The sequence below is a fragment of the Trachypithecus francoisi genome, unplaced genomic scaffold (genome assembly GCF_009764315.1).
Source record: "Trachypithecus francoisi isolate TF-2019V2 unplaced genomic scaffold, Tfra_2.0 Lachesis_group3, whole genome shotgun sequence".
In the NCBI taxonomy this organism is placed as follows: domain Eukaryota; kingdom Metazoa; phylum Chordata; class Mammalia; order Primates; family Cercopithecidae; genus Trachypithecus; species Trachypithecus francoisi.
This window is the reverse complement of record NW_022681468.1, coordinates 27,280,987-27,299,341: the sequence shown is the minus strand read 5'-3', so window position 1 is coordinate 27,299,341 and position 18,355 is coordinate 27,280,987. Positions and strand designations below refer to the sequence as shown.

General features: G+C 37.0%; 1 protein-coding gene across 6 annotated transcripts in view; it reads left to right on the top strand.

The window, feature by feature from the left end:
* LOC117069250 (neurexin-3-beta) overlaps nt 1-17,911 on the top strand; it is a 1,234,533-nt gene extending 1,216,622 nt beyond the window's left edge. For 3 of the 6 annotated variants that reach the window (XM_033187257.1, XM_033187258.1, XM_033187256.1), the window contains one exon: nt 15,121-17,911. In XM_033187257.1, the coding sequence (XP_033043148.1) occupies nt 15,121-15,422 (302 nt within the window). In that variant the 3' untranslated portion in view covers nt 15,423-17,911. Of the gene's footprint in view, nt 1-14,496 lie in introns of all 6 variants that reach the window. The other 3 variants (XM_033187253.1, XM_033187254.1, XM_033187255.1) reach the window with 2 other exon arrangements.
* The last annotated feature ends 444 nt before the right edge of the window (nt 17,912-18,355 follow it).

Here is an 18,355-nt window from a genome sequence, read left to right as displayed (position 1 = left end):
TAAATATAAAAATAATGTTTTTAATGCTGAACAAAAATGTCCCATGTAAAAACTTCTTGTATTATCTGTTCCCAAACTCAGTTTCCACACCGAATTACAGTAACTAAAAAGGAGAGAAAAACCAAACTTTCAAGATGGAAAGGAGAACCCAGGACAGCCTCAAACACAACACTTAAAATAGTATTTCTGCAAATTCTATCCCAAAATCTCTATTCTTTGCGACCCTACTGTACCCTACACAGATTTTTATTGACTCAATATTCCTTTGCACTTAATTTGTTTTTCAGTCTCAGCTAGACCTGAAACAACTTTAGGAAAAGGATAGTGCCGTCTTGCTTACTTTTATTTTTCCTACCAACTAGAACACTAATAATCATTCAAATGTTTATTGAATGAAGTAATGGATAATCAAATGAATTAGTATAATTAGTTGCTTATATTTTACCCCCCAAATTAGCCTATAGCTTTAAAGTTGTAGTGACTACAATGTCTAGTCACTTAACCTCACAGCGTAGATTTGCACAACTAATAAGATTTTGAATGGGAAAGTGCTTAAAAATTCTAAAATGCTTCTCTAATGTTTGTTACTATTGTATTCAAAGACAGTTAGCTACCAAATGAAGGTTTCATATTCAACAGAGGAGGCCGAGTCTCAGATAATTGAGGCCTGTGCTACTCCAAGTGTGATCCTTGGAGTATCTGATTCAGCATCCAACAAACAAGAATCACCTCAACCCAAAACCCTAACCCAAATAGCCATTATTACTACTTCTTTCCAATCTCTGTCTCCACCTTCTCCAATAATGATAAATTCTTAAAGCTTGAATACATCTTTTAATTATAAATTTGGGTTATTTCTGCATGTAATTTTACGGTTATTTTATTTCATTCTTGTGAGTTAGAGTTAAGCTCTGAAGAGGTCTTATTTTGATGCCTTTCCATAAGATTGTATTCCTTTTTTGGCAAGAGAACAGATCTGGAGTTGAGCTCCTGCCCTCTATCAAACTATGAGATTTGAGATAAGTCACTTGTCCCTCGTGCCAACCCCTGGGGCCTCACTTTTCTCATTCAAAAAGATCAAAGACTTTTGTCCTAACTCATGAATTTGAGAGCATTACATGTAAAATTACCTTAGAAACTATAAAATATTCATTTCAAATGCACCAAGATGTTATTAGCTATATTTTCTGAGCTCAGCACTCCTTGATGGTCCTGAAGAGACCAAAGGGGCTGAGGCCAAAGAGAATTCTCCTTAAACCTCTTGGAAACAACCTGACAGACCTTAGAATTGTGTAGTAAGATGACGGCATAAGGGAACAGAGGGTCAAGGTAGTGTCTTAGCTGCTTTCTCCCAAAAGTGTTGATACTGGTTAAGATACACAAAAGGGAAAACCCACCCAAGAAATTGCCAGCAATTCTTTTTTTTTCATTTTGATTTCATGCTAATTTAATAATCATGTCTTATTATAACTAAGCTTTTCTTCATCAAGAATATTATAAGCTCCTTGATGCACAGGCTAAACCTTTATGCTTATGTGGTGTTTTTTAATCTGTCTAGCATAGAGTAGGGCACAACATAGGTCTTCAGTGTGCCTTTGCTGAATTGAAATACAAAAAAAGCACATCTTGCAATACTTGAAGCTCGTTTTTATAAAGTATATGTGTGTAGTGGGGAATTCTAAAAACTATTTTTTACTGGCACTAGTTTGTTTAATCAAGAGGAAATATCCTCATAAAGTAAAACAAAGAGAAAGGACAGTGCAAATAGCACTCAAAGCTTGAGCTTAGCAACTGCTTCCCTGTTCTTAGTCTTGCCACTGTGTGGAATTTAGGATTTATATATGCAGATAGCTTGTTACTTGCAAACCATTAGACCAAGCTTGTCCAACCCACAGCCCACAGGGTGCATGCAGCCCAGGACAACTTTGAGTGTGGCCCAACACAAATTTGTAAACTTTCTTAAAACATTGAGTTTTTGCAATTTTGGGGGGAGCTCATAAGCTATTGTTAGTGTTGGTGTTTTTTTTATGTGTGGCCCAAGACAATTCTTCCACTGTGGCCCAGGGAAGCCAAAAGATTGAACACCTCTGCATTAGACCCTTTTAATACTATTATAGATAATATATTTTTCAACATAAAAAAATCACCTGTGTACCAGTCAGAAATGAAGGTTTTGTATGAAACATTTTCATTCTATAGTATGAATAGCCCAAGAGTCTCCTGAGTATTTCTCCAGCCCTGGCCCCTCACCTCACCATCTCTTAGGTGGCCCCAGGTGTGGTCCAGGTGTTTTAATCTTCTGGGTGATCTGATTCAGCCTCTTGACTTTAAATGGCTTCTATATGATGATAATTTTCAGTTTAAGCCTCCCTTCAGAATTCCAGTTTCTCAAATCATCTGGTTATTCAACATTTCCACTTTGATATTTAAGAGACACTTTGGGTTCAGAAGAGCTAAAACAGAACTTTGGATTCCCCAGACTTGCATGTCCTCCAGAGTTTCTCATCTCTTAAATTTGACTCAGGTGTACAAACTCCACATTTGTCATCATTCTTGGGCCCCTGTTCCAACTCTCTTCCCTACACTCAGTCAAGAAGTCCTGTTGACTCTACCTCGATAACAAATTGCTCACACGTTTCTTTTGCTCCAGCTACTCATGCTGTAGTGTAAGTCACCATCATTTCTTGCTTGAACTCTGCAATAGCTGCCCAATTGATCTCCCCATTCTACTTCTGCTTCCCTAAAGTCCATTCTCCATACTGAAGCCAAAGTAATCTTTAAGAATTATACATCTAACCAAAACACTTCTTCACAGCAAAGAAATCAATCAATAAAATGAAAAGGTAACCTACAGGTTGAGGAAAACATATTTGCAAACCATATATCTAGTAAGGGGCTATCTTCCAAAATTTATAAAGAACTCACTCACACAGCTCAATCACAAGAAAACATATAACCGGATTTTAAAAATAGACAAAGGAACCTGAATAGACATTCGTCTAAAGGAGACAAAAATGGCCAACATATATGTGAAAAGATACTTAGCATAACTAATCACCAGAGACATGCTAATTAAAACCACCATGAGATATCACCTCATACCTATTAGGGTAGGTATTATCAAAAAGACAAGAGACAACATGTGTTGATGAGGGTGTGGAGAAAAGGGAACCCTTGTACACTGTGGGTGGGAATTCGGATTGGTCCAGCCATTACAGAAAATAGTATGGAAGTTCCTAAATTAAAAATGGAATTGCCATATAACCCAGCAATACCTTTTCTGAGTATATACCCAAGGGAAAGGAAATTACCATCATGTAGAGATATCTACACTCCATGTTCATTGCAGCATTACTGTACCATATTATGAAACGGATTCCTTCACCTCTTTTCTGAGCACCCTCCGTGTCTACAGAGGAAGTTATGAGGAATAAAGGTATATGCAAGGCTCGTTTTGTAATGCTGACAACAGCAATCCTCACATCCAGAATTCCATGTACATGTACAGGGTTCTCTACTTTCATTCTAAGTCAAACTGTGATTCAGAAATGAGCCATCCATCCTCCCAGAAGAATTCCTCCATTCACCCCATAGACACAAAAGTCACAATCTATGAAAATGTTTTTCTATATTTCATAGGAGAAACAGATGCAGAGGCTTAACTCATGCATCCAATGCCAAAAGTCTTCAAAATCTTCATTAGTTATTTGTTACTCCAACTTTTTTCTCAGCCCTCCCGGTTTGTAATTTTTTAAATCTTTACCCAGTGTTGCACGAAGACTGTTGAGATGGCTCCCTCTGCCTTCATCTCTCTAGTATTCTCCCTGAGAAGTTTAAAATATATAATGTCATGCAAAGTAATTCACTGGAGCCTTCCTCTTGGGCCTCACCTCTATACACTGAAGACAATGCCTTCTAGCAAGGAGGACCCATGCTTCCGGAGAGGAGGGCTTGCAACTGGAGTAACTTGAGTATGTCTTTGGGATTCTTGAGCTCAACCCCAAGCAGTTCAGAAACATTTCTTTGAAACAATTTCCCAAGATGAATTCTAACAACTGTAATATGGCATTTGGCATTTAAAAATTTTTGATTTTACATTTAGACAGGGCTATCAGGACATGGTGGGATAAAAATGGTTGTATCAAAATATACTGTTTCGAATCAAATTATTGTATTATTTGTTCTCAGCGACAAACATAACCCAAACACATTCTTAATACCCAGAGTAAAGGCATAGCCACAAAATCAGGCAGTTATTAATACAAACCTAGTGTAGATAGTTAATGAAAGATGAAAATGAAGTTGTGACCTGATTATGAACTACTATTAGCAAGCAATGTCATTTTGTATCTTAGAGACCAAACAAGGTTTATGTATGTGAACTAATGGTTGACTTATACAGTAAAGATATACATGCATTATATTCAGGCTTTGTTGGCTTCATTTGAAACTACAGCTTCCATGGGTTTAAAAAATACACATATTATTTACAAAGTGACAACCCTAAATTTTCATATATTCAATTGTTCAGACCAGTGATTTCTAGAATGTAAGTGGTGTCCTACTTGTAAGAGTTTCAAAATAGGCAATTTTGGAATAGGTAAATTACTCAGTAGAAGGCTTAGAGAACCCAAATTGCTGATGTATCTTTTTCAAAATGCCTCTCATTATCTAGGAGAATGTGTGTATTGCAAGTATCTTATTCTTTAAGTCTCACACTTAGACTGCTTATGTTTCCTACTTTTAAAAATTGTAGAACTTTGTTCTACAGAAGTCATTTGATGCCTTTTGAGACCGACCATATATGCATTTATACAATCTTAATTCAATGTTAAAAGTATAATTAGTCCGAAAAAATCAACTAAATGGCAACAAGGGTTTTTCTTTTCCTATATTATTACATTTTTTTTCCTCCATCTATAACTTTCCAGCTGCTCTTTGTGAAGTTCCCAGAATAATGATTAACATTATTAAACCAGAGACTAAAAATCTTGGTACGGACTGACCCATGGGGACACATTGCTATAATTACTTTAAAGTAAAATAATAAAAGGGGCGTCCCATAGTGGGCAAAAGTCTAACTCATCCTCAAAATTTACTCTATTCGTCAAAGTCACCTGAAAGAGTTCTTAGGAGTGGTTGGAATTGGCTGTCAGAACCAGGTGCTCTCAAGTGTCTTGCCTTTGTGGTTCGCCTACCTGGGTTTCCCAGTCCTTGGTTGAACATTAATGTTCTCAACGAGATATAATACTGAATATAACTCTAGTGATCTCTTCCAGTGGAGGCTGAGGCCATTTCTAAAAATTCCTCCCCTTGTTCCTTCTACAGTATCTACCTCTCTGTGTGCGTGCATGTGAGAGGCATAGTTTTCCCTCAATGTACTTCAGATAAACCTTATTGGCATAGTTTTCCTCAAAGCACTACCAGTAAACTTTATCCATGATTGTCCTGTAGTTTACAGACACTGACATTGTATTCGTCGGAGTGGAGAGGTGTTTTGCCACTCTTACAAAAAAAAAAAAATTGGCTATTCCTTCATGTATCAGGCTCACTTTATTAACATTCTACTGTCATCATTGTGCCCTGTCACTTTGACTAAGCCCAGGAACCCTCCCACAGAGCAATGTTAATTATAACCCCTCTATGCCTTATAAAATATGCCTTCTAAAGGCTATGAATAAATTTGGGATAAATTTCCTGAAGCAGAACTCATGAACCCATATGTATTTTGATTCCAATTCCTGTCAATACAGGTTCTAGTTCAACTCCTCTGCCCCCGACCGCCCCCCCCCCCCCCCCGCCCACACACACCTCTCACATGCTTTCCTTCTAATTGGCAGGAAGCCTTCAGATGTCCTTCACCCCTACTGGAAAGGCATGAAACAAAACGCAGTACTTTCCTCCTACCCCTAAATTGGTTTTGTCTTGCTGACCCCTAATCCTAGCTTGCTGTTCTGTTTTTCTATTTTCCCCTAAATGCAACTTACTTTAAGCATGTGTTAACTGGATTAACATTCCTACAATTGAAGGATAGTAAATGATAACCCATTTGTCAGTCTAGCTACTTTCTTCTCTTTTAAATGTCTACTTACGACGTACATCCAGACTGCACGCCCTTTTTATTTTTTCAAAGCAAAGCCAAAAATAAAGAAAATGTAAAATTAGGTTTTAAAGAAAATGCACAATCTGTTTTTAATTTTGGCTCTCACAAAAAGGGGAATTAACAAGCCAAAAAAGCAAAGCAAAAAAAACGTGTCCCCTGACTGCTCTGTCTGTGCCTTTCAAGCCTGTGCGTCTGGTTGTTCATCTCTGAAAGTGTGTGAAATATTTTTTTTCTTTAAACTTTTTGGTTTTTTTCTCCCTTCTTGTTTGGGAATTAAGTGCTTTTTATATTATATATATCTATATATATATATATCAATGTGTTTATTTTAATTGCTAGATCTTTATCTTAGATTTGATTTTATCTAAAATTATGAGAAAAAAGTTATGAATTGTTTTCTGCAATTTTTCCCCACTCCCTCTTTAAATGTGGAACAACTTCAGCTGCAGAATCCTCACATCCACATCTTTCAAATTAGCCTGGTCTCCTTGCCAATTGCGTGCAACCTGGGTGGCGTAAGGACGACAGATGATGTCATTTGGAAAATACCATTTCTCCATAGAGATGTAATTAGCAACCCAGTGCATGGGCCCCCTGCTTAGTATTGCCTCTCAATCACCTCTGTAGATTTCTAAACCTCCCCAACTCTAGATGTGGCTGTGTGGCTGCCGATGAAGTTGTTCAACTTGAATGCATAAATCTAGTCTTCTTGTTTTTGCTTTAAACTTTTTGATCATGACTACTAGTATTTTATGTATTTTGGCTATTTTTAGTAGGAAAAAAGTTTAACTGTTTTTATCATTTGAAAATCTTTAATGAAACTGTAATAATTTTTGGAGTAATTGCATGTTGAAGAAGTTGCAGCTTAGGGTGTGTGAGATTGTCAGTGTTAGAGTTCTGTTCTTTATTTCCATAGATGGGCATGTGTAGGCTCATTTGTTTTTGTATATTGCCCATCCCTTCCTTACAGCCAGAAGCTCTAATGCAGCTAGATCACTCCGTGCCGCCCTTACATGGACATGGCGACTCACTTACACATTTACTCCTATCATCTTCATCTCCTGTGTAGTTCACTCATAGATATGACCCTCCCCTTCCTGCATCTTTCCTTCCCATACTCCCCCTTTCTTTAGCATTGTTAAAATTTATGTGCTGTCATCCATCTCCCTAAATTAAAGAAAGCCTAAAATTTGTCAAAAAGACAAAAAAAAATTAAGTATATATCTGAAAACCTATAAATGCAGAAATTCATTCAAAACCCATTAGATTCATAGAATTTTTTGAAAGGTAAATTATAAAAGTAAACAGGTTTTTTGTTTGGTTTTTCAATCATAGCAATTGGAATTATTTTAAATTCAAAAATTGATGCCCTCCCAAACCCCCAAAGTAAAAATTTGTTAAAGTGCAGATTTTTTTTTTCTTTTTATGTTATGTGGTGTGGATGTATGTGTTGTTGCCTCCCTGTATCATCCTCTGTTGTAAATTATTATATTTGAAAAATTAGACATTTTGCTCAAAAGTTTTTAAGAAATGACAACAAAAAAGCAAGTTACAAGAATGTGGCAATTCTATTTGTCCAAGAGCATTCTTACACAACTTTCTTTTGTAAATTTTTCTTTCATGCCAAAAAACATGCGGGCAATTTGTTGATGTAAGTTGACTATAAATTAATACAGTATGCTTTTTTAGTTTAAATTATTTTGCCTATATGGAAATGATTTCTTTTTTTTTTTCCCCAGAACAGCCTCTATTTTTAATTTGCTTTTACTTTTCTTTCTGTTCTTATTATATTGTGAATGCCTCAATGTTATTTGCTCTCCTTCTCCCAGCTTACTTTGGCTATGAAGTTGATTTTATTTTCTACTATATAATTTTGAAGACTATATTATATTTTTATTTCGTTTGTGTCTATTTGCTGAATTTTCACTGTTATGTTTTGTGCTGAATTGCTTCTAATAATCAATGTGAATTCTACCCTCAGTAGAAGGGGGTTAAAACATTATCCTTACCTCCCAAAGAAAGCCTGGCCTCTTTGCCTGAACTTTTTCACCACCATTTTAAAGTCTTGAAAGTAGTGGTAGGCTCTATTTGGCATCCTAAAATTGTTTACAGCCAGTGGGAGGCCTGTACCCCAGAAGAAAATGAGTTGACTTAGCTCCAGGTAGTAACAGCGGTAATTGCATTCTTTTAAAATTCCTTAAAAAGCATTTAGGAAATTAGTTATTTTCCTTCAGCAAAGGGGAAAATAAGGTACTCTCAAGTGACTATGGTAGAGTTTGGCTATCCAGGATTATACTCTCACCTTTGCTTCAGGCTACAAAATCAATTATACTGAAAATGAAGACATCAAGAATCCCGGGTGTTTCGAGTACTGTTCTGTGATACTGATGCCTTCCAGTGTACGGAACTAACAACTGACAAAAACACAGACACACACACAGGAGGTGCACACACATTCTCTCTCTCCCTCTTTCCTTTGTCTTTTCTCCTTTTCCCTGTTTCATTTCTCTCAAGGATTTAATCAGGTAAGCTTTCAGGGATCTTAAGATTCTACCAAGAAGAAAACATGATGATTTTCAAACCTAAAGTTTTACATAGAAAATATTTCAGGTAGGTACTATCATCGTGTAACTACAGGCTAAGAATATTCCTTCACCTTAAGATTATTTGGACCAGTGCTGCCTTATGCGCTTCAACATACATAAGATTGGTAAGAAGCACTATATAATTTTTTAGTCAAGAAGTCACTTGTTTTGCTTTATAGATATTTGTGTTATTTGAAACTGTTATAGAAATATCAAACTGAATGGTAGATAAGAGATGTTTCCAAGCCAGCAGCTTAATGCTTGGGCTCTCTCTACCTCAGTTTATATGATTTTGTGTTGTTTGACATGCTGATAATATTTTAGGTCTAAAACTTAGAACTTCCTAAACAGGATGTTGTTTTATCTTGTTGCTTGTTAGAATATTTTCTTTCTGTGAAAAAGATATCCAAAGGTAAATTTAATAAAAGGTTATTTTTTAAAAAATACCAGCTCTTTGAATTATTCCTTATATTCTATTCTTTAAAATAGCCTCAATAATCTAGATCCTATATAATTATACTTCTACTTTAGCATGAAGCCACTAAATAAAAAGGGTTGGAAGAAAGTGATTATTTAAGTATTTACAGCTCAAATACATTAGTAGAAATAACAACATTAGTACCGAGCATTCCTGAATAGCAGTAGGTACTGTGCTAACCACCTAACATATTTAAAAAGTACTTGATATGCATTATTTTAATATTTGCATTGATGGTTTGAGGTAGAGCGTTTTATTATTCTCATTTTCCATAGAGTTTAAGAAATTTGACCAAATTCCTAGCGCCAGTGGGAACTCCTACAGCGTTCTAATGCTAAGAGTCAGAGTTACTTCAGAGGCAAAGCTGTTAATCAATAAGCAAATGAAACACTCCACTTGACATTTCATGTTTTATAATATATAATAACATCAAAGGGCTGTGGCCCATCTTATTGTTGAAAATATAATCTGTAGCCTTTCAAAATCAAACCTATTTCAGAAAAACCCTTTGCTGGGGTGGAAGGGTGGTGGGGAAGACAGGGAGAACGCCCTACCTGGAAATTCTCATCCTGTTAAAATATAAGTTAAGCCCCTTTGAGACACCTGAGTTTTTCTGCTGTCTTCTCCCCAGGTACTTGCCCTGTTTGTCCATGACTCTTTATTCCGAAGGTTGATGGAGGGCAATTTCATGGTTACAAGCTTTATGACATTTATGTGTTACAAGTACACATTTCCATGTCACCAAAGAGCTAAATACCTTTGAAAAATTAATTTTTGGGGGGAAAAGAATGATTTACCCCATTATGTGAATTTTCAAGCAGAAAATTAGAATAATGCAAATAAGAGATGAGGTGAAATACCAAAATATATATAACAAGAATTCAAGGAATTCGAGCATGGTGTCCTCTCCCAGAGTCTCACTGTTCAGGTATTTTCGTGAACTCTCAAAACCCACATATCTCCAGAGAGGCAAGGGTTGAAACTTCATGCTTCTTGTTTTTTTGTTGTTGTTGTTTTTTGTTCTTTTTATTTTTTTCAAAGATAACCCACTACATTCACTATCACCCACAACATTCTCACAGTTCAGAAGAGTTCTATTAAATTTTTTATACACTGTCTTTTTTGATGGCAGTGAGCCCCTTTTGCTGGACATCAGCCCTAGAGGCATGAATTATATATCTACAAATACACTCAGAAAGCAAAAAGGCTGAGAAGCCTTCAGGGCTAAAATAGACCTTTTATATCTCTAATGATCTCTCTAGTTTAAAGTAAAGCACAATCCTGCTAAAAAGGGGTATGTATGCCTGATTTTAAAATGCTAACTTTAATACAGATAGTTTTTATCCCAAACTAAAGAAAAATTCTGGTGACGGCATAGGAAATTAGGATTTTGATGAATTACAGGTTTTGTATTACTCTGCCCATAACCCTTTATGACTTTGGATTCTTTACTTCCATGAAAACTTTTTTAGGCATAGACACCTAGTTGATCACTGACTTCATGGTCTCTGGGAAGTACAGAAAATAGTATCAGCCACTTGAACATTTCTCAGAGTAGTCACTTTTGATTAAAATAAACAAGAAGGCTTGAATAGCTTCCCATCAAACTTTTTTTGAGGCTGAGTCTCGCTATGTCGCCCAGGCTGGAGTGCAGTGGCGCGATCTCGGCTCACTGCAAGCTTCGCCTCCCGGATTCACCCCATTCTCCTGCCTCAGCCTCCTGAGTAGCTGGGACTACAGGTGCCCACCACCACGCCCGGCTAATTTTTTTTGTATTTTTAGTACAGACGGGGTTTCACTGTGTTAGCCAGGATGATCTTGATCTGGTGACCTCATCATCCGCCTGCTTCGGACTCCCAAAGTGCTGGGGTTACAGGCGTGAGCCACTGCACCCAGCCAAACTAAGTTATTTCTATTAAGGTCCTAATAGTAGGAGAAATACATCACTTTCTCCTCTCAAGTGAGGTGTGCCTTTGATCCCCCCAGGACCCTATTATCATCTGCAATCTTAAACACAGAATTTAGTTTTAAAATTAATTACACTAACATATACACTTGTCCCAGGCATCTTTCATGTTTACAGTTATCTAAAATTTTCTACCTGTTTTCATTAGAATTCCTATTTGTCATAAGGACCCCTCTGTATCCCAGTTGACTTCATTTTAAACTAAAGGCAATCTTCCCACTTCTTGAGAAGCCAGGAAAGAGGGGTTAAGAAAGCTTCTACCACTTCCTTGTCTAAAAATCAGCATGATTTCGGCTCAGGTTTTCCCAACAGAGGGTATCATTTATCATTTTTTTGCTGCTACCGTGATTAGTAACAAAATGGCAAAGAAAACCAGAGATCAGTAGTTCTGAAAGATTTTGTTTTCTAAACTCTGAAATAGCATACCCATCATTTTGGTTTTAAAATAAGCTCTTATCATTTCAATTTGGGACTCACCAGGCTTTTAGAAGCTCTTTATAAATTAACAAGCTTCAGAACCCTCTTACTATACAGTTATAAAAAATGTGGTTACTCTTTTTTTTTTTAAATATAAGATACTTGCATTAAATGTTAAATGAGAGGGAGATAACAAAGGAACGTTAGTTTTTTTAAATCTAAGATACTTGCATTAGTGTGTTAAATGAGAGGGAAATAGCAAAGGAAAGTTAAGTAATTCAACTGCAGAGTGAACAGTTTGTAGATTTTGAAACAAGTACACTGGAAGCTTTAGCTGGTATTGAGAAGAAAAGCAAAGAGGAAACTAGGTTAAAGGACAAGGAATAACTGATATCTTAGGAAGCAAAGGCCTGGTACAAACAGTTTAAATATAAAGGCAAACTTTTGGGTAAGAGGCTAGGTAAGGGGTAGATTTGTCATTGCCATAAGGAACAAATGACTAGGTGTTTGTGCCAACAAAGAACACACATGTTAAACCTTTGTTATAGATAAGTTAAAAAAAAAATCCTGCCTTGTCCTCTGAAGGTAAGTAAAATTGTGCCTGAGAAATTCATAAGGAAGCTTTAGACAGATTCCATGGGCCTTCACTTCCTCTTTCTTATCACTGCTCTCCTATTACTCAAACATTGCCCTCTTTCATATATCACCTTAAATCTACCACTTGGGGCCCCCTAGCAGAAGAATAATAAAAAAGTTTGCTCAGAGTTAGTTTTAGGACTGGCTTACCTTTAGGGAACTGCACTCCAAATCCCATTTATAAAAACTAGCAAAAGTGTGTAAATTATGCATTAAATAAGTTGCAAGGCATATGAATTATATATGTTCACAATGTTAAAAAAAAAAAAAATAGGTGTCTGCTGGTCTAGTCCAGCAAGTGTGAATCTTTGGCAAATCTGCAAAGATCATTTTGCTCAATAGTCTCAAACTCTAAGCACCAGAATAGAGGCTCAGGTTTAGAGCACATACTATAAGATCATCTTGAGAATCTCAAAAAGGTGTTGTTTTAATTTCATAGTAAAATTATCACATAGGCCAGAGATGACACTACAACATTCTGTTGTCCCTTTCCTTCTAAATGATACACATTATATACTTTATCAGCTCCCTCCCAAACCCAGTTTCTTTCTGCAGAACACAATTGTTATTAGCTAAACAGGGAGAGAATAAAGGCTTCTGACATGGGCACCAGCAGTTTCTCAGTGCTTGAAGGTAGGCATTAGCTTTCTTCTCAGGAAGCCCTTCTCTTAGCACACCTGAAACCTGGACAATTTGGATGCATGGGAAATGTTTCAAGATGCAAGGTGTGGAAAGCTTGCATCTTGAAATGTTTCCTGTGATTCAAAGGGAGAGTTTTAATTCGTGAATCAATCTTCATAGGAAAAACCCTGGAAGACTGTGTAAACTCCAAGGCTTATTCACTTGGAGTGTCCCTAGAACTCTGGTACTGAATAACCTCCTTGTCTGGCTTTGTTACTGATGAGGTGGGCACCTCAGCTACAGTCTTATCTGTTAAAAGCTACTCAAACACTGACTATACCATCACAGCAAAGTTATTACCAAGTGTAAGAGACACAATACGCAGTACCAGTTGGCAGCTCAGTGGGTCCACTCAGAAAGAGGCCTTCAACAATAACGTCACATTAGTATCTCAACTTTCTAACTAACTAGGGCAGGGAAACATTCGTACCATTCCTGCGAGTGGATTTTTTTAAGTGATAGTGGGAATACATTCTTCTGGAATACATTCAATTAAGGGACACAAACTGTGACTTCTTAAGATTCTTCCTCTGCTTGGAAAATAACATTATAAAGACATTGAAGAGAGATCAATTATCTTGCTGCCATAGATACATAGCAATCTTGGCCTTACAGCCAGGTAAACAACCACTACTGCAGAATATTTGTGGCACCCATGATCTGCAAGGCCCTGTGATTTAATGAACTATTCTGAGCTTTCTTTCCCAACTTAGTCTACATGATTCTAAGTGCAATAACAAGGATCTATGGGTAAACTGATATATTTTTGCCACACTAGTTAGGAATCACCAATTTAAAAAAACTCACTTTGCTAAGTCAACATTTGTGAGTCTAAAAGTTTCAAGTCATGGATATCTAGGCTGGGTATTTTGAAAATCTAGCTTCCAGCTCACAATATATTGCATATAACATGAAAGCAATGCATACAAATATTAGACTAATGCGAGGCAAGTTGTCATTTAATAATCAGGGGAATTTCTGGAAAAGAATAGTCAAAATGGATTTGTTAGATGAACATTTTTGAATTATTATAAATACCTATCACTCAGCTTATAGTAAATGAGGACTGTGATTAATAAGTGTGAAATAAAAGTAAGTAACTTAAGAAAACACAAAGGACACAATATTTTATGTTTCTTAATCTTGGTCTCAATAAGATTGTGAATAGGTCATTCTCATCCTCCTGGGAACAAATAAGTAGAATCCCAAGAAGGCAATAAAGAAATCTTAAATACATGTTAATAAATTCATAACTTAAGCACACAATGTGTACAGGTACCCACACACGCCAATTTTGATAGCCAGCCAATATTTATAACAATGTCACTGAATGTCATCAGCCCTTAAGCAGATCCTGGAAAGAACATATATAGTTGAATTCTATCTAAATAATTACTTGAGAGTATCTTTAAAAATCTAAGCCCCTGATCTAGGGATTTCAGGTTTGGGTGGCAAGAGGCATATAGAAGGCTCCAAATCTGCCTAGAATGATTAGACTCCATTCAGAAAAGATCCAGATCATTTTATTATAATTGCTGAGGCATAATCTGTGAACTACACTGGTTGAGAGTAACTACAGTTGTGTTTACAAATATACTAATTCTGTTTTTCTTTTTCTTTTCCATCCCAGGAGGTGAATTAGTTATCCCTCTTCTTGTAGAAGACCCTTTAGCTACCCCTCCTATTGCTACTCGTGCACCTTCCATTACACTCCCCCCTACCTTTCGCCCCCTCCTCACCATTATTGAGACCACCAAAGATTCCCTGTCCATGACCTCTGAGGCGGGGTTACCTTGCTTGTCGGACCAAGGCAGCGATGGTTGTGATGATGATGGCTTGGTGATATCTGGGTATGGCTCAGGGGAAACCTTTGACTCTAACCTGCCCCCTACTGATGATGAAGATTTTTACACCACCTTCTCCTTGGTAACAGATAAGAGTCTTTCCACTTCAATCTTCGAAGGTGGCTACAAAGCACATGCGCCCAAGTGGGAATCCAAGGACTTTAGACCTAACAAAGTCTCCGAAACTAGTAGGACTACTACCACATCTTTATCCCCTGAGCTGATCCGCTTCACAGCTTCCTCCTCGTCTGGGATGGTGCCCAAATTGCCAGCTGGCAAAATGAATAACCGTGATCTCAAACCCCAGCCTGATATAGTCTTGCTTCCGTTGCCCACTGCCTATGAGCTAGACAGCACCAAACTGAAGAGCCCACTAATTACTTCCCCCATGTTCCGTAATGTGCCCACAGCAAACCCCACGGAGCCGGGAATCAGACGGGTCCCGGGGGCCTCAGAGGTGATCCGGGAGTCGAGCAGCACAACAGGGATGGTCGTCGGCATTGTGGCTGCTGCCGCCCTCTGCATCTTGATCCTCCTGTACGCCATGTACAAGTACAGGAACAGGGACGAGGGGTCCTATCAAGTGGACGAGACGCGGAACTACATCAGCAACTCCGCCCAGAGCAACGGCACGCTCATGAAGGAGAAGCAGCAGAGCTCAAAGAGCGGCCACAAGAAACAGAAAAACAAGGACAGGGAGTACTACGTGTAAACATGCGAACACTGCTCACACGCGAGTTTCACAGTTATTTCTATCCACGCCTATGAATCTTTGGACGGTGAGATCTCACAGATGTCAGAACTGCTGGAACTATGAAATGGGGTATATAACCACGACTCTGGTGGGGAAAACCGTTTTTTAAAGGACACACACACACAGCGATGCATCTCTCTCTGAAGCTCAGCCATGGCTGCGGCAAGGTCCCAGCGGTCACTGGGAGACAGAAGGTTTTGTGCCCTGCTGTATCATAAAGCACACACTTAGCGCTCTGGAGCCGGACGATGGCTCCACCACTTCCGCAGGCCTGGAAGCTTCCTTCTCCGGAGGACCTTTTACTAAAAGGTAGAAGACTTCATGGCTTACTTGTTCCATAACTCCAAGTGAGTCTGTAATGATGTTTGTGAAGCTTGACTGTAACCATGTTTTTTCGGTTTAATTATGTAAAAAAACAAAACTACAACAACAAAAAAAGAAAAAAGTAAAAAAAACAAAAACAAACAAAAAAAAAAACACCAAAAAACAAAAACAAACAAACAAACAAAAAAAACCCACAACCCTTATCTGGTTCTGACCAGTGTGCGTGTAACTTTAAGGTCTGAGGGGAAAAATGGCTTTCGGGTTTTTGTTTATTTTTTTGATAATGACTGGACATCAGAAGAGGAAAACACTCAAAACAAAAGTGAGAGAGACTATTGCCATATGAACTCAAAAGCTACCATGGTGTTCACTCTACATATCAGGTTATGGTGTCTCTAGAATCTGTTGTTTGTTTCCTATAAGATGCTTTGCTGAACACATAGCAAAATTCATGTGACGGATGATAATATTGATTCAAAAAGCTGGTCCCCCAGGATCTAATTTCAGAATTCACCACCCAAACCCCGAACAGATGGGTTTAGGGCTGGTGTTATCAGAGCTATTGGCTTTACTTAACACTATTGTTCCTGTCCATTCACCCAGCCACATTGTGTTAAAGAAGAAAGCCCCACAAACTAAAATAGCCTTTCCTAGGGAAGAGGAAGGGGAGGTGGGCTGGATCTGTGACTGATTGAAATGCATGCAAATAAAAAAGACAATATTAAAGTCTGTTAATTTATCAAACCAGACAGGGGAGTTCAACTCGAGATGGAACCACAAAAGGTCACACAAGCCAAACATGTCATGCCAGAGTACAAAACACATAGTTCTTTCCCCGCCCCGAACATGACAATGGTTTTCATAGTGGTTTAATTTTGTAGCCTGACATTTATGGATAACTCTGTCCTTCCATTTGCTCACTTCTCCCTTCACCCATCTTTTTTAAAAACAAATAAATGAATAAAGCTGCTGTGACACACACAAAAAAGGAATTTAATAGTATAATATATATATAAATAAATATATATACAGATATATTTATCATGGTATGTTTGATGGGATGACTGACACAGGAAATCTGTTAAAGTCTTGAAGTGGAATGAGAATGTTGTTTTAAAAGAAAATAACAAAACAACAAAAAAGCAAACCTTAAAATGTGAATAAAGTGTGAATTTTAGTTTTGTCACAGTTAACTGTGTCAAAGAGAATTTTAAAAAATCTTCAGATTTTGTTTACATATTTTACTACATCCTTGCTGGTATAATTCCTTAGCCACCTATGTACATACTGCTTTAAGAACTGTTTTTTTTTTTTTTTTCCTGTTTATTTCTGTTTGGTTTGTATTCTGGTTGTCATTTTCTTTTTGTAAAGAGGAAACAATGTACAGAAAAACAATAAACTGGTTGTATGGCCATAGCTATCCAAAAAGCAAGAGACAAAGCAAGACAAATATTCACACAAAAATGACGTGTGTCCTCTGGAGGGTCAGAGATATACAATTTCTTTTGTACAGATGAAAATCAATCAGCTGTTTAGATTTAGAAATCTACTCTTGCTGGTCTTTGTAAGTTGCATGAATATTTGACTTTGAAAAAATATCTTAACGACATGGGGCAAAAAGCGCAATCTAAATGGTAGCCTTTACTAATGTGTATGGAAAGAGGTGTTCCTCATTATCTAATATTTCAATGTGTTAAGAGTTTAATTTTTTTGTTATCATTTTAAAAAGACAGGATTATAAAGAGATATCAAAGCACGATTTTAGATAACCTAAATGGCCCAGCCTATATGAAGTTGATTATATCTCGATGTCTGTAAAAGATTGCTGTTCATGGAGTCTTGAGGTCTTGTGAACTGATTTCCTGCTTTCTTTCATTTTTTCAATTTGAGTAATAATACATTTGTTATATTCCTCTTAGTGTACGTTTCTATTTGGACAATTTTATGGGAACATGTGCATTCTCTATGTGAGCTTCTATCATATTCCTGTTTTATTAGCAGAATCTAAAGGAATTTATTTTATGATGTTGTGACATTACTGCTTTTTCTTTTTTCCTTTCTTTTAGTTCATATTTGCATTTTCGTTCAAGGATATGCTTAGCAATAAAATGTTCTTCCCAAAACCTTGTGTGCTGATGCACTTTTATTTTCTTAACATTTGATAAAAGCTCACACTGAAGCTAAGTTATATCTTATTAAAAGCCCAATAAGAGCTAGACCACTTTCAAGTGATAGAAAATATTCTGAGCAGTTACTAATGTGGCATATTTATGAGATAATTATCATCTATTACTTGAGGCATTATTATTTAGATTGCTGCAATAGAATAACCAGGAGGGAGTGCATTTTTTCTGAAAAGATGATAGAAACATTGTATTCTGGAAAAGATGATTGGATACTGTGTTTTTTAAAAGCATTTGGTACCTTTTATGTATTTTCTGTAAATCAAGCTTAAAACAGTATTTAAAACTATGTTCACATAGTGCCATAAGCACTAGAAAGTCTTAGATGTCTTCTTTCCAAGCCTCCCACCATATTAAAATTTAAAATTAGAAAACAGAATCCAA